Source organism: Pelecanus crispus, chromosome 5 (assembly GCF_030463565.1).
Source record: "Pelecanus crispus isolate bPelCri1 chromosome 5, bPelCri1.pri, whole genome shotgun sequence".
NCBI classification, from domain to species: Eukaryota; Metazoa; Chordata; class Aves; order Pelecaniformes; family Pelecanidae; genus Pelecanus; species Pelecanus crispus.
Genome location: NC_134647.1, coordinates 64,619,799 through 64,636,208, shown reverse-complemented (window position 1 = coordinate 64,636,208; position 16,410 = coordinate 64,619,799). Strand labels below are relative to the sequence as shown.

The following is a 16,410-nucleotide window of genomic DNA, read 5'->3' as shown; positions in this document are numbered from 1 at the left end:
CAAATTTTTGAATTATCCGTATTTGCAATAAGTAGAGTGGAATTTAGGGTCAAAATCCCAGATTTTGTTTGGTGTTGCTGGTTTGCTGTATGATTCTGTCAGATTGTTGCCTTTCCATAGTTTACCCACTTGCAATATGAGCATGAAACTGAAGCTGTGCAGACAGAGATCTTTCTAATGAAAGGTGTGCTATGTGAGTGCTGGGTATTAAGGACTCCATGGTCTACGGTGATATAGATGCAATGGTATTTCTAAGTATGTTTTTACTTTTCTTAACAGCAACAAATCCCCTAGTCAGGCAAACTTCATCAGTATTTGGCCAGTAGGCCTCTTACTGAGGCTTTTTTTCTCCGTTTCCAATTTTATTCAGCCTCATGTGAATCAGTAGTTTTTCATCTAAGTTTCCTGTTGCTGCTCCAGCTGTAGGTGGGGAAAGATCTTAGATGGGGCAAGTTTTATTAGGGAGAAAGTAAATCTCATATAATCATTCTGGAAACAGAATGAGGAGAAGCTCACGAGGAGAAACAGCAGGAGCTGCTGCTTTTCTCCCACTGTCAGCTGGGAAACACTGTTTATGATGAGTTCATTGTTTATAACTGTGGGTGAAGGTCTGAGGTCCTCTTTCAATGTTTACTCTGTCCTTGGGAGTTTGTCTCAGTAAGTAAGGGCTGAATAAACACCAAATAAGGTTCTCAGGATTTACCCATTTAGTTATTCAAATGTTTAAAAATATGTTTAAAATAGTGTGTGATAGCATATCCCATATAATGTAAATCTGCTTCCAGTAACTCAGAGGTATTGCAGGAGGTTTATTTTACTTGTAAGTATGATACTATTGTTGGTAGTGGCCTTCAATAATATGGAAGGAATACTTACCTAATGGTGAAAAAGGAAAATAAATCTCTAAAATTAACTGTATTATGCAATAAATAAGTAAGAAAGGCCTTAAGGTACATGGGATGGGCATCCAGAGTAGATAAATACACCAGAACATATTTGAAAAGATTTTGGTTTTCCTTGGTATTTCAAGTTGATTGCAGTAAGAACTGCAGGTTTTGAAGAATAATTCTCCCCCTTAAATAATAAGGTTAGGAATAATACCTACACGCAAAACTCCCTTGAGTTTCCTGTTTAAATGCCACATCTGAGATTTCTTTCCCACCCTTGCCTTGAACTTCTGTCACATCAGCTACTAAGCTCCAAGTCAACAACTGATACAGTAAGTTGACTGGACTGGGGTTATCAAGACTTGGACTATTTAGCATGCCTGTTAGAGATAACTATGAAAGAAGACAAGGATCTTAACGATACAATCTGCAGGAAAGGGTATGAGACAGGACAGCTCATATCTTCCTACAGTTCACAATTCTACCATCAGCTCTTTGGGAGAAGGTCAGTGCTAGAAACCTCTTATGGAGACCCTCTGTTCCTGTGCTGGCCCAGCATGTCATACTGCTGTCTTCTAGCCTCAGTGACAAGGACTGGGCCTGCCTTGGACTATGCAGAGTTTGGCTGGGAGGGTTGGTGGGGTTTTCTTAAGTCTCATTTGGAGGTGGAGTTGGTTTTGTATCTGGTGAGTGAGGTGCAGCATCCACCAGTATTTGTGACACAGCTGTTCCATGTGCACAGTTCCTAACCTTTCAGGTTGGGATGAGGTCTCACTACCTAAAATAAGGTAGTGCTGCAAAGTGGTATCTGAGCTGTGTTTGTTTAGGAACTAGAACTGAAGCTGAAGGGCTGTGAGCTGAAGGAATAATTCTGAGACACTTAAAAAACTCCAGTGTTCTTGTAAAAGGCTTGTACTGATCTACAAGACAGCATTATCGTAAATTTCTTTTCTAATGCACAAATGGAGCTTTTTACTGAGAGATTGCTAACATTCATGAAAAATGTGTTTTGTTTGCAATCTCAGTCAGTCTCTTTTGAAGACTTGGTCTCTTGTGCTGGTTGGAAGTAAGAACAGAAATTTGCTTGAACTTCTACTCACTGGAGGCTGGGAGGACATTCTGGGGAAGAATTATCGTATGTTTACCCTGTTCCTATGCTCTTCCCTAAGCCATCTGTTACCAGCCACTGTTAACAACAGGTTAGCGGGCTATATGGATCTTTGGTTTGACTTTTTGATTTTATTTTTTTAAACATTGCGAAGAGTTAGTTCATACTGTGATGAGCTTTCAGGAATTTAATTTACCATAGCAGCAAATTGTGGTGTTAGAAAGTGCATATTTAAAATGGCCTGCAGTTAGTTGTCTGTGCTGGAAGATTTATAATCTTCACATAAACTGGCATTTTGTGACAGTGAGTATCTATCATTGGAAGAGAAGTAAAAATAAATGGGTGGTATAAATTGTTCTAGCTCATTTGAGGCCCTATATCCCCGGTGAGCTATTGTTACGAGATGCACAGAAGTAACGGCTGTGAGTCATGGAGCAGCATTGCTTTAGAAGGGTACATAATAGCATTTCAGCAGAGGACACAAGTAGAAGCTATGGTGTAACCAGACAACCTTTCAGTCCATTTATCAAAACACTTGTAGTTCTCATTTCAAGGAAGGCGACACAGTAAATATGAGGGGAAAAAAAGGTTAATCTGTATATCTGTATCCAGACATTTCACTAAATAAACCAATAAAATAAATCAGTGCAGAACTGCTAGTGCTTAAGTGCTTAGCAAAAAGCTTCTGAATCCATCATGAATGTGGCCTTTTTTTTTTTGTTTTGGATCTTGAAAACAATTTAACAGATTAAAGCGTCTTTTTTTTTGCCAATTTATGTAAGAAACCTTGACCTTTGGGAATACAAAGGAAAGGATGATATGCTACTGTGTGCCTGTTGTATACTTTCCCAACCCAAAACATAAAATATGCTTGGTGTTAATGGATACTGATAAAAGGCAGAAGTAAATGTATGTGAACATTCAAGCTTGGAACAGTCAAAATTCATCTAGTTTAAAGGTTTTGTTTCAAAGCTGAGCATTCGGTCAGGGTCCCTGATAAGACATTTGAAGTTCTGATTTAGGCAGATGGAAATGGTGAACATTGAATGAATCTGGAATGATTACCCATGAATTCATTCTTCCAGAGTTGAGACTCTGAAGTTGTCCCAGGCTTGGTTCCAAGTTCACTTCCTGGAATAAAGACAGGAGGTTAACCTCACACCCAAGGAATAAAAGCTTACAGGGGTGGAAATTTTCTGTTGGGGATACCAGTTTTGTTTTCCTGTATCTGGGGAGAGCAAACCCAGGGACAGTTCTAGAGGCAGATGCTGTGCTTAGACTTCTCCCGGCTCCCATTGTGGTCTCCTGGAGACCTGTCTTGTATGTGGCTCTGATTGACCTAACTGTTAATCTGAAACTACTCTCTAGTCCCTCCTGACCTCTCCTTGCACTGATACACAGCTTGATCCACTTGCTCCAGCCCCTCTCTGGGGACAGTTCTTAGTTCTTGGGTCCAGCGTCTCAACCATCTGACAGTTTCTCATAAAACTCTTCTTTCTACAAAGAAAACAGCATCATTCTTCTACAAAGAAAACAGGTCCATCTACCCCTCTAACACCTTTAGTTTATGATACCTCTTTAGAAGATCATCTGTTGGATCACAAGGAGCTTCGCCAGCCCATTGGTGTCAGGGGTAATTTTCTACCATCTTGGTCTTTTTGCCTGTTGCTCAATTGGAAGGATAGATTTTATTGCTCAGATTTTCTGTTAATAGGTTTCAGTTTTAACTCAACAGTGTTCAGGATTTGCCTTTTTATAACAGGATTGTCAGGATCCAGCTTCCAAGATGGTGGAGCTACCTAACCCCAAGCTGCCATTCTCTTCCATCACATGTGAGGTTTGGATTTCAGTATCATTTCTGAACTGGAGCACCCATTCTGTTTTTGTTCTGTTGTGAGGAGAAAATTAATTGGGAAGGTTTACTGCAGCCCTAAATGCAGTGAGCCAAACTCGACTTTCTTGCAGTTGAGTTTCATTGCTCTGATGACATAGGCAATATATGGTGAAAACAAAATATATACTCACCCTATTTGATTTAATCATGCTTGAAATTTTCTTTTCTCTTTCTGTCTATCTTTGTCTCTCATTTTACTAACATCTTTTCCCAGCTGAAAAGGAGATTTATAAAAATACATTTTTTGGGCAAGAAGTGATATTTTATTAACATTTCACCATTTAAAAACAGGTAATAATAAGGCAAAGAAAATGAAGAGCATTTTGCTTCCAATAAAATTTTCATTTTTTTTCTGTTTTTATATTCTGCTTTTGAATTTGGAGTTTTGAGTGCAAAGAGAGGAAGTCAGAAGTTTACAGTAGGAGAGGTAGGTACTGTATTTTCCCCTCAGGAAAATGGCAGAATTTCATAATGTGAAAAATATTCCTTTTAAGACAAATCTCAGTTGTCCGGCTTTGCTGGTTAATATTTGGATGCTGATATCATTGCAAGCTTCTTTCATAAGATTAGTATTAAAGAAAAAAAAAAGAATTTAAAGATCCTGTTGTGTGATCAAATAATAAGAGTACAGGCACGTGAAGAAATTAACTGAGTAATCTATAGTGTGTATTTGCACGATGTCAGCAACTCTGGAGTAGCACTCCTGGCCTTGGTTTCCTGTGGAATGTGCGAGGTCCCTGGGATCTGTCACACGATATACCACAGAAAGATGATGAGTAGAGGTGGTTTTGCCAGGCAACTGACCTCCTAGTTTTGCCCATAATAATTTATTCATGTGGCTGTACCCTAAGACATACTAATACTATACATACCATTGGCTGAAAACCGATGTAGTGCATTGGAAAAAAAAAGCATAAAATACCCACAGTCAGCTCAGATGAAGAGGATGGACCTGGCTGCTGTCTAAAAATGGGCCGCTGTGTAGAGGGGTCTGTTGCTCTGTTAAGGAGTACAGTGAGTTTAAGCCCCACAGCATCCATTGTCAGGTTTTCTGAGAAATACAGCTTCAATCTGGCTTCTGGTGGTAGCCCAGTTAATGTTTTATGGAAAATACAGAAAATTAGAAATATTTCTGCATGCATGTCATTCACGTTTTGCTACCCTTCTTATAAGGGTTACCCTTTGGAATAATAGCTAACAGTAGTCCCTAAGAATTCATCTGTGTCTCCTACTTGTAGGCTGCAGTGAACGTTTTGTCTGGAAAATAACTAAAGCAGGGATTGAACTGGAATACTAGCACCAAATCATCATCAGAAATTTCAGATCCCTGTCTGCATTTTGATGCATACTCTCTGTGTGTTTCTAATTCCGGTAATTTTTACTTAAGGGTGCTACTGTGGTTGTGATTGGTTTGACCTTTGTCATACAAGTTTGTGATATTACCAAGTGCAGAATAACCAGCAGAATCAAGAAGGTGTTTTTTTTAATATTGTCATACATGGCTTTTGTGGGTCCACTGCACTTGGAACCTTGCTGAGCTGCTGGACTGAAATGTGCTGGACCTGTGTTCTTAATGTTATCGTGGTGTGTAAATAAGCAGTATCATTGTCTTCTCCCTTGGCCTCTCAATTGCATTTTCTGGGTGGAAACTCTCCTCTGAGACCCCTCAGGTCAATTGCCTCAGGCCCTGCGAGCTAAATAGGCGTGTACGCCTCTGCCAGAGCTCCAGTCCTGCGAGCAGTTGCTCTTTACATTTACCTCATGTGGTACTAAAGGCAGTGAGGGGACCCGGGTGACAGGAAGGCATTTCTTTACTACAGCCAACACGAAAGAAACCAACTTGGGCAAAACAATAATACTGAACACATGTTTCTGTTTCCACTTTCCCACTACGGGCCCCTCTCTGGCCATAAGTTTATGCTCTGGGCAGTACCCAGCATCCTTTGATTCTCTTGCACGATTTTTTCTGGTTTGGATGATATCTGCCTTTCTGTCTGTCTCTCTCAGCCTTGCCTGGCTCCACAGAAATTTTATCTTGCAGTATCTTATACTGCAAAATATTGCCCCCTGTCTTTGAATATTTTTTGTTGTTGTTGCACAACCTCGATAGACATAGTTGGACAATTTTGTTTTGCTTTGATTCATTCTGTTGCCATCCTCATAACTAAATGGGAGTCTCTAGGGTTTAGTAACTTTCCAGGTCTCTAGGTTTGGTAAATCTGTGACATAGCCTTGGCAACAAATGATGGAGCGTATGTTCAGCAAGGCATTGATGAAAGTGATTTCATCACATAAGCCAGAATTCTTCAACTGCATGTAAACAGATTACCAAAATAATCTGTGGATGGATGTGTTCAGGCAGAATCCCGAAGTCCACATTCTGTATCTATGTTGTTGTTGCTCAAGTAGCTTCCATGCTTCCAGTGGGATAAAGTTAGCTCCATGCAAAAATTTTTGTGGCCTAGCCTAAATATCATTGCAGAGCAACTCTGTCACTGCGGATGGCCCATGGGATACCAACCTGTCACATGGAAGATTGCTATGTGACTTGCCACCACAAGCTATGTAGCTACATAGCAAAGCAATGATGGCCAGGTGACAGAAGCTTAAAATAGAATCAAATAAATTACTGGTGGTATATGACCTATAGGAATTGGAATATTAATAAATTTTAATTTCCTTTGTGTTCTGATGTACATTTCTTGTGTCCCAAGACCTTATTTTCTTAAATATCTTTTACATCAGGTTAAAGCTTGAATGCTGTTAGATGTTTAATATGTAATTACTGCTAATAATAAATATATTTTAACAAGTTGACTGTACTCACCATAGTCTTAACCTAGAGAGTTGCCTTCAGTGTTATGGGGAAGCTTAGTTTTCAACCCATTTGTTGCTTGAGAAATAATGCCAGGATGGCAATTTTAGAGTAGGCATCAGTTCACTGAAAATACAATTGCATGCTCCAACTCCGCCCAGTTAATATATAGGCCACCAGAAAGTGCTGTTATTAAATCACACATTCAGTAGCTATTACTATGACCTAAGTTTGAACCAGAAACCTAGAAATGAAACATTCTTGGGTTTCCCTTTGAATTCTCTCCTTTTTTTATGAATCTCTTTCATTCTTTGTCAGGGAGTTGTGGTTGAATAGCTATATGAGACCCATCTGTCAGCAGAAGCAAAATTATACAGTTTTCTTAATACAGGATTTTATGCATCAATGTAAAACCCCTGAATTGAATGAATGTCAGTATTCTCAATCCACAGTCAGTCAGAAAGTTTGAAAGTTAAAAGTCAGCAGAGAAGTTAATGAAAGTATTTGACTTGTCAATGATCAAAGGCCAGAACTGTAAAGAGTATTTATTAGTTGGTGACTGATACAGTGCTTTTCCTTGTTTCTTTCCCTACTCTGCATTAATATCTTAGATCTTTTTTCATACCTGCCTTAGCCTAACAAAAGCAGCTGTTAATTCTGAATTTTTGGCTATAGAAGCTGGTAAGTGAGTTGATTTTCAAACAAATTTTCTGACCTAGCTTCTCATTAGCAAACGGTTACTCTAAAACAGTTGTGACAGTAGAATGGTGACAGTAGAATGAAGGCTTAATTTGGCTTTCATGTAAGTGATGGCAAGTCAAGAATAGTTCTACTGAAATTTTATTTTCTCTCTCTATTGCATATTGCAAGTTAATAGAGAATCTGATAGTGATACTAGAATGCTGCCAGATATCAGAGGTCCAATATTAGGAAGCAGAAATAAAAATGGAAGAAGATGGATATATAGCAGTATACCCTGTTAATATAAAGATTTACTTTTCAGGTAATAGCTAAATTCTCCAATAGTGTTATTGTGAGGAATTTGTGTAAGCCTCCACCAGCAACAGATGGTGTCAGCTAAGGAAGAAAATTCTGAAGCGTGCTGAAACTCATGCTTCCATAAAACTGCTCTCACCAGTGTGGCCTGTTTTATTTTATCTTGTCTCTGATTACTGTAACATTTACATAAAACCGAGGAGGAAACACAAGCATGTGCCTGATCATTATGGCTAGTCTAGCAAAACAAAACTAAGCAAAAAAAATCTCACATTGTGACTTACTCATTTTACGGGATGGCTGTATGCCTAGGTGATTCTCATCTGTGAAGGTCTGTGTTCTGTTCCGCTCTTTGTACTAAATGACAGTCCTGAAAGCTGAACTTATTTTGGATTAAAGGCACTGACTCCTTTCATTCACTTACATGAGCTGTAAGTTAGCCTATAAGTGGTAAGTAGTGTTTTTTTCCACATAGACTTCTACAAGAGGTGGATTTTTTTGCCTGGTTTTGTTTTAGAGGGAGAGGCAAGTGGGAAGGACTAAACTAAATTAAATACATTACAGAGCTCATATTAGTGCCATTTAAGCAGGTCCTTTCATACTTTTGCTCAGTTCTATCTAGCATTATATATTTTAAAGACATTTTTCATTTCTGTGGGCTGCCAGATGTGCTGCTGATACTTTCTGATCTTACATAGTTTGACATTGATTTTCCTAGCACACGCCAGGGTTGAAATCTGGTCTGTAACTCATCCAAATGATGTATTCATAACAAAAAGTGCCTTCTGGCAGTTGCACCACAGCTGAATATTGTTAAACTGAATTCATCATTTCATTTGTTTCTGATTGCTCTATAATGTTTACATATCTTACATATTAGTGTGATCTTTTATAAAGCACACGCTGAGGTTAAATCCTCCCAGACAGAACGTTTTTCTCTTTTTTCTCCCTTTCAGGTGGTGTTGAACTCTTTTGAGTTCATCTCACCTGAAATGATGGGCTGACCAAGTAGGAAGGTTTGTGTTGGGGAGACATGGAAAGGTGACATTTTCCTACACAAAGGAATTCTTCCCCATCCACAGACAGAGTAACTGTGAGGTGGAATTGCTTGTCCAAGTATAACACTTCTGTAAGTAAGCATCATCACAGATGAGGGCAATAGTCTTTGTGTGAATATGTTCAACTGACATATTTATAGATGCCGCTTATGACTCAGAGTGTGAATAGGTTCAGATTCTTCTCATCTCCTGTCTTCAAATTCCTGCTGCAATAATTGTTGTGCAGAGATCATTCTAACGTCTAGCAGAGGATATCCTCTCTGTGTTTCAGTTTCACTATAGGTAAAAAATGATAAACGTTTACATGCCTCACAATAGGAGCATGTCACAGGATGAATTTAAGTTAAATAGAAGGCAGAAAGTCTGAGGCTTCCTTTGAACATGTATTTTAACTTTCAGAGAAGGATGACATCTCTTACTTGCTTTAAAAATAAAAATCAATTGCCCATAAATCTAAAACAGATGTTGTTTTTCTACTAAAAAGATTAAGGATTTTCTTAAGCTCATTAAAGGAAAAAAAATAATGACACCACATTAAGCCTCCTATATCATCATAAGAATATCTGAAGGCAATAGGAAGCTATGAAGAGGACATGGTATTAGTGTAACAAAAATAGCTCCGAGTCTGGCAAATTGTGCTTACCTTCTGGGTTCTGTGGCTAACTTTGCACTATTTCTCCAGCCTTATGCTTATGTCTAGTCATGTGTTTTAGTGGGATTGGGTGGTATGTACACTCAAACAGATTTTGGACTTTTTATTATGAAAATACAAATGCCAGCTGCTGCATGGCTTGAAAAACTTAACCATCATCCAAATTATTTCAAGGAGGGGAAATGGAAACCATTTGCTATTTCTTATGCACATATCTATGGAAGCATGTTCACCCTGTTGCTTCTCAAAGATTGTGTGTCTGTTTTGGGGAGTATGTTATTTCCCAATTTTCTCACTTTCCACGTGCATCAAAACACAGAGTCTGTAAAATGTGAATTAAACTCTTTAAGTTGAAGGAGGAAATAGGAAATCTGATGATGCCATATGCAGCACCAATAAAGCCCAGCATGATAGCCAACGTTCTTTACTCCAGTTAAAAGTTCCCACAGCAGAAAAAAAGTGATAACCTAATACCCCACTGGCTATATTCATCAGTGTGGCGGTACGCAGCTCCCTCATTTGCTCTATTTATGTGTTGAGAGTTTGCTGGAATGCATACAAATGGTCCTTCAGTAGTAAGATGATCGGAAAGTCTTAGTGTAATTTGAGAAGAGCCAGCGCGGAAATATCCTGTCCTGGCAGATTCCTGTGGTTGTCCAAAATACTAGGCCAGAAGTACTGGCTCCAGAGAGAGTTTGGTCTTTTAATGAATCTAAACCTTTTAGTGTTATCAGACATATAGGACAATTTGGTAAGTTGTGGACTAAGGACAGAAGAAAGTTGGGGGTTTTTTTAACTGTATCGTCCTTCTCGATGTTTAGAACTTCCTGTGTGTTCACAAAGCATATTTGTGCCTTTAATATCCTTAGACTAATTGCTTTCTTCAGACTACACAGCAGTTGGATTTTAAGCTTGATACATCTAGTGTAGCTAGATTCTTCCCTCAGAAATCACAGTAGAGTACAGAATACTGCGAAGTTTGCTGCATCAAAAATAGTTTGAGGTGAGACTTCAAAAACCCAGGCCCCTTCTGCCCTAAATGTTCCTTCCTACCTGTAGAGACATACCTTGTGTCCACAGCTATAGGATGGGAATGAGATGGGATGCTTGTGTTCTTGGCACTACTTTGGAGAAAATACTAAATGGGAATTTTGAGCTTATGCTGTGTTCTCAGTAAGGTCAGTAATGTGGAATTGGTCTAAAAATCAGGTTATTTTAGGATTTGCTTTCTGTTGCACTTCATTTTGTTATTGAAATTGTAAAAGAAGGCTTGCCCCATAGAGGTGTTGAAAACTCAAAGCTGTATTAATTTGTAGTTTTAAGAGAAAACAAAACAAAACCAAATGTCTTTGCAATGTTTTTGACGTAGCTTCGTCCACTTGGAGTCATAAATGCCTTTTTAAATTCAGTGCAGCTATTCTTGCTCTTTAATGGGTTTAGCCAGCCAAAATCTTACGCAGACACACAGACATATGTGCACGCATACATCTTTAGCGAAAGTCAGCGCGTTAGAGCTGAGTGGAGAACTGAGCAAGATTCTTGTATTTATTAGATGCATACCTAAGAGAAACCAGGATTGCTTGACACTGTAGTGATGTATTTTGAGAAACCAGTTTTTGTTGTTTTGTTTTCCTACTTCATGACAGGAATCAGCTGTAATGTAAGTTTATGGCTTGAGCAGACTATTGTTTGTGCAGCAACCTCCCTGCTGGTGTATTTACTAAACATGTGTGATGCACAAATGCCAGTACACTGCATCTTGGAGCACATTCCCTAGTTGCTAGCAAAAACTGTCTTTAAAGTTTGGCCTGTTTAAATATAGGGAGCATGTGCATCAAGTTTAACAGGAACAGACCTGAATTTTTAATTACTCCTCCTCAAAACTATTTTGACATGAAGTCCAGGCCTTACTGAAATCAATAGCAAACCTCAAGCATCCTTTAATGGGTCTAGAATTTTGCTAATGAAGAGCAAGGTCTAAATACAAAAAAACCCATGTCCCATTGACTAAGACCTTTCTTTTTTGCTGTTCCAGCATTGCAAACCTACAGGCTTATTTTGTTAGGGAATTGTCATGTTTCCTCCTCTTGGAGCACTTCCCACCTTCTAGAGAACAACAGTGGCAGATTTAGCCTTCCCATTAACATGGACTAGTGGGAAGTGCATTCATGCATCATGTGATGGTGTAGGATGGCACTGCCATCCTCTTTTCCCAGTGAAATCATGGCTGCGTATACCTCAAATGTATATACCTCTGTTGGTCCTGGATGAGAAAACATGAATCATGCTTCAAAGAGAAGACAGGTAGCCTGCCAGGGGAGTGCATGACCTGTCTTCTCCAGCCCCCACTGCAAGAATTACTCATGTGTTCAACCAGTGCAGAATACATAACTAGTCTTTGTAGCAAGTACTAGGACCCGAGTTCTACTGCCCCGTTCCCCATAGTGTGCTGTGCTTCACTTGCTAGACTAGATAGCATACCTAGTTACACTTTCTTTCTGGACCAGAAAGGAAGTCTAGAAAGTCTATCTAGTCTATTGAAAGTGGAACAGCTTTATAAGAGGAAGGAAAATGCCCTCCACCCTTAAAAACTGGTGATTTGCATCTTCTGAAGCAGAGAAAGGAAATGAACCAGTGTCTCCCACATCCTGAGTGGTCTAACCACTAAAATACTGCATAGGAGCAGGATATCACTGTATATGTGGGTGTTGTATTTGTGTGCAAGCGGTAGAATACAGTCCTGTTCAGTTTTTGGATGGTAGTGCTTAGATATCTGCCTTGATGAAAGGGTTCACAGGTGTGAAGGAAGGAGTGGTTTGTGTAAAGCTAAGCCTAAGTAAGGGGCAGAATCTAATGCTTACCCAGGCAAATGTTTCCTGTCGGCTAACACAAGCCCAGGTTTGCGGCTTCTACCTAAGACACCTAACTCTCCTGACAGCACTGTGAGAGCGCTTAAGCTTGGGGTTCCACTGCAAGCCTTGGGAGCTGATGGCAGATCTTGGGCGACCTTGCTGTCCTCTGTCAGCAGGATTCCCCCATGATTCTTAACTCTGAAGACATACAGGATGAGTGCTCTGTAAATGCTGGTTGCCGATTACATTGGCTGTATTTTCTGATGACAGTCAAGCAGAGTGTTGTACCAACTGTTCATTCTAAGTCAGGTGTTCTTCTGGAGAAACAGGGCGGTTTCTCTCTCCCTGTAAAATACAGCTCCTGTTCCTGAAATTTCTTACTTCCTGCATGGCCAGACCCAGCTGTTCTGTAAATGGGAGTGAGCGGGGCCAGTTGTGCAATCAATAGCTGCAGCTGTGTCATCTCATCTAAAAATGACGCAAATGGGGGACGTATTTCTCCACATTCTTCTTAGAGTAAATCTCTACTGATACATCTCCACTCATGTTGGTAACTCCAGTGGAGGAGCAGGAGTTATTTCAGTATTGGACTCTGATAGCTGCCAAACATTAGTTGTGAAGTACATACTTTGACAGGTAGTTTGATTCACTAGAGCACTCTCTTGCTTTTCCAGGTCAGTGAAACACCCATTTTTGTGCCTGGTGTTTGGGGACCTTATTTCTCTGCAATGGTACCTGGATTGTGGTTGAATGAAGGAGGTCAAAGTGCTACAGGAAAACTGGTAAGTGTTTGGAGACACAAACAGACTGCAAGATGGAAGGTCTGCCACGACTGCTTTAATTTGGAATAGTTCACCATCAATTCAGCCAGAGCTCGGCCTGAAACAGCTCCATAAGACCACAGGAGATACCATGCTGCTGAAAGCAGTACACAATTAGTTGATTGTTATGTCTCTTAACAAAATGTTCATTTACATACTGATAGAGGATTATATATGGGGCAGAGCACTAAGGACATGTTTTCCTTTTATGATGATGATTATAGTTATTATTTTACAGGCAAATAGGCATTCATTCTTTAGTTTAGTAGGAGGCTGAGATAGACTTTGAGATAAAGAAAATTATACATATTGTGTTATATAGGACAACTGTGCTCATTGATGGGCATAAATGAAAGATGTATTGTATGAACAGAATAGTAATATATTAAAGTGTTATCCTGTCTACATAGATACTGCATATATTGTCACCTCAATTCTTTCCTTGAGTGCAAAGAGTCTAACTGTATTAGGTTAATTTAATTTATTGAAAAAATTAAAACCAGACTGTATTCTCTAAAAATTAATTTTCTTATTTACAGTCAGAACTAAAACACTGGTGTCAAATTTAAAGAAAGGCTAGATGTATAAAACAGTATTTAGGCTTGAGTCCAAAAGTGCCAGCAAGACCTTAGTGGCTGCTTAACCCTGGAAGCTTCTAAAACTCCCCATGTGCCTCCCTGCTCAGTCTGTAGAAATACTGACTGCCCTTAGGGATGAGGTGCCAAGCTCCTCTTGAGAAACTACAGGAGGCGGGCCTAGATCTGTAGGTATCCTCTGTAAGCTCAGCAAACATACAGCTGGGTTTGGCCTTTCACAAGTTGCAGACATAATTGCTCTCTTACTCAGACCTAGCATCACCCACCTTTCTAAAAGCCTAGTAATCAGAGTGCATTTCCAGGAAGTAGTAGATTGGAGCATCACTGCATTTATACATTCTACATGGAACAGTCACTGAATGAGAAACAGAAATAATCCTGGATCAGGAAGCCCAGACACACCCTAAGCGCTGAGCTATGAATTGGTGTTCCCTCCTGTGCTCTCTCCTTGGCCACATGAATCTGACATTCCTGTCTGTACAGTGTCACAGCTTCAGCAGGAGAGTCATCCCTCTTTCTCTCCTGCAGCCTCTGCTTCCCATCCCATCTTTAACCCATCCTTAGCCTCATGGCTAAAGCGCTCTCGCAGCAGATGGGATGTGTGTGCTTTAAATTTTTCAGGTCAAGATGGGGCAGGCTAGAACCAAAGTGTCCCATTTTATAGGTAGCTGCTACAGCCAGAAGTAAAATTAAATTATTACTCATAATACCACCACTTTAAAAGCAAAATGGCAAATCTTGCATGTTTCTCTGTAAGACCACTTTTGAGAGAAGTCTCTATGTGCTTAATCCAAAGCGGGTAAGGCCACTTAACAAAGCTCTAGAGAGGATACAACAAGTCGGTGTTTTCCGTTGGCTGGCTCAAGGTGGTTCAACACTTAAAATGTACCATGAGAGTTAGGGCATTTTAGAAGGATTATTTTAAAAATCCTTTCTATTCTAGTACCAGAGAGCAAGATGTTCCTGAGTCATTAAAGAAATTGCTGGAAAAATGTATGATCTTGTTGGGACCCATAGCAAAACTCAGCTGTAAATACTGTAAGTTATATTAGGGAAGCTGTCTTATTAAAACGTTCTTAGTATATCTTATTGTGGTTTTCTTGAGGTTGTATGTACTGAAAACAGATAGGGAGCCATAGGAGGAAACAGTGTATGTACACACTAGTGTGGAGGGTAGGTTGCATTCATTATCTTTGTAATTTAAAAGCTGTAGTCTTTTTAAGACCCTGCTTTCTCATACTTCAAGCTGTCTGAGAACAAAAAAATTGACATGTTTTGGGATTCTTCTCATTGCTCAATCTATGCCCAAAGGTGAATTCTTTTAATGAAATTTGAACAGTTTGTTGAACTTCTTAAAAGTAAAACTGATACGCTTCCCTTTAAAAATCTCTAATTAATTTTTTATTGATACAGCTGCGAAAAAGTCTGTTGGATTTTGAAAATTGGTTCAGATGGAGTCCAAATGAAGAATTAAGAACTTGGCTTGTTTTAGAAAAGCTTGTTGGTTTGTCTCTTATAAAAGATGGGCTTATTATAAAAGATGGGCTTTTGCACTGGATTTTCAATATTTATAGGAAGAAAGATGTTGCACAACAAAAACAAAGGATGGCATGACATCATTACAAACTGTAAAATAAAGAATAGCAGAAAAGTATTTCTAGATGCAACCCTCATGTGGCCATGTCTTGAATTGAGGGCATTTAAATATCTAAATTCATAATGTCTGTAAAATTTTTGTGTAAAGTGCTTTCATATCACACATGTATATGTGATACTTATTTATAGATTTAATTCTGAATTTATGAGCTGCTCCTATGTTCTAAAGAGATTATGCAAGATTGCAAAATTCAGGCCTGAGCTTTGTTTCTAATGCATGCACATGTTTGAGTTTTGTCTTTGATGCAAATCTCAGAAAGAACAGGATGCATTATTTTTATTGCTGTGTTCAGATGTGTATGCTTCATTGTATGTTTTCCTATACTGGTTAAGGACTACACTGATGGTGTTAAAAATTAAATACCTAATGTGGTTTGCTGCCAATAGGTATTGCCAAATATACTCAATGCTCTTGAGTAGCTCTAGTTTTGCCTCCTGAGCTTTTACTGTCACCTCTCATGGGATATTACCAAGAGGCCACAAAACCTGCTGAATTATTATCTTAAAAGTACCTGATACTTTGTTTTGTGAATAATGGTAGCCACTGGACTGAAAGGACAAGCTGATTTATAAATTTAGTATAAGACAGAGCCTATATCGATCTTTTTTTATAGCAATAATTGCTTGTCAGGGTATACATTTTGTTTCCTGAAATGAACATATGGAGCATCTATCAGGATGACAACACACCTTGTGTTTTATTATAACAGTGTGATATAGAAAGATGTAGGGATTTGGGCCAAGAAGATGCTCCTGGTAGAATTCCAGTGAGGATGTGCATGCAAGAGAATGGGTGAGACTAGAGGACATGTTCTCAGGTAGGGTTGGACAGGAAAAAAGTCATCCTTTCAGCTTGCTCTTCTGACTGAGGAGCTGCATGCTTAGCATTTTGCCTATTTTTGGTGCTGCATTGGTTGTTTTTTCTTACTGTTTTTAAGCCAAATCCTGAATCCAGTAATGTCAGTGGGAGTTTTGCCATTGGCTTCACTAGGACTAGGACTTAACACCTCACGAGTAATTTAGAAGCTCTCTTGTCTTTTTCAAGTTATGACACTGCATTACCCTTTTCTGGGAC

At 39.1% G+C, this 16,410-nt stretch overlaps 1 protein-coding gene across 1 annotated transcript in view; it reads left to right on the top strand.

The window, feature by feature from the left end:
• Positions 1 to 16,410, top strand: part of FGGY (FGGY carbohydrate kinase domain containing) — a 137,578-nt gene that overhangs the window by 76,545 nt on the left and 44,623 nt on the right. The window contains exon 8 of the mRNA XM_075710850.1: positions 12,937 to 13,044. Coding sequence (XP_075566965.1) covers positions 12,937 to 13,044 — 108 coding nt within the window. The remainder of the gene's footprint in view (positions 1 to 12,936; positions 13,045 to 16,410) is intronic.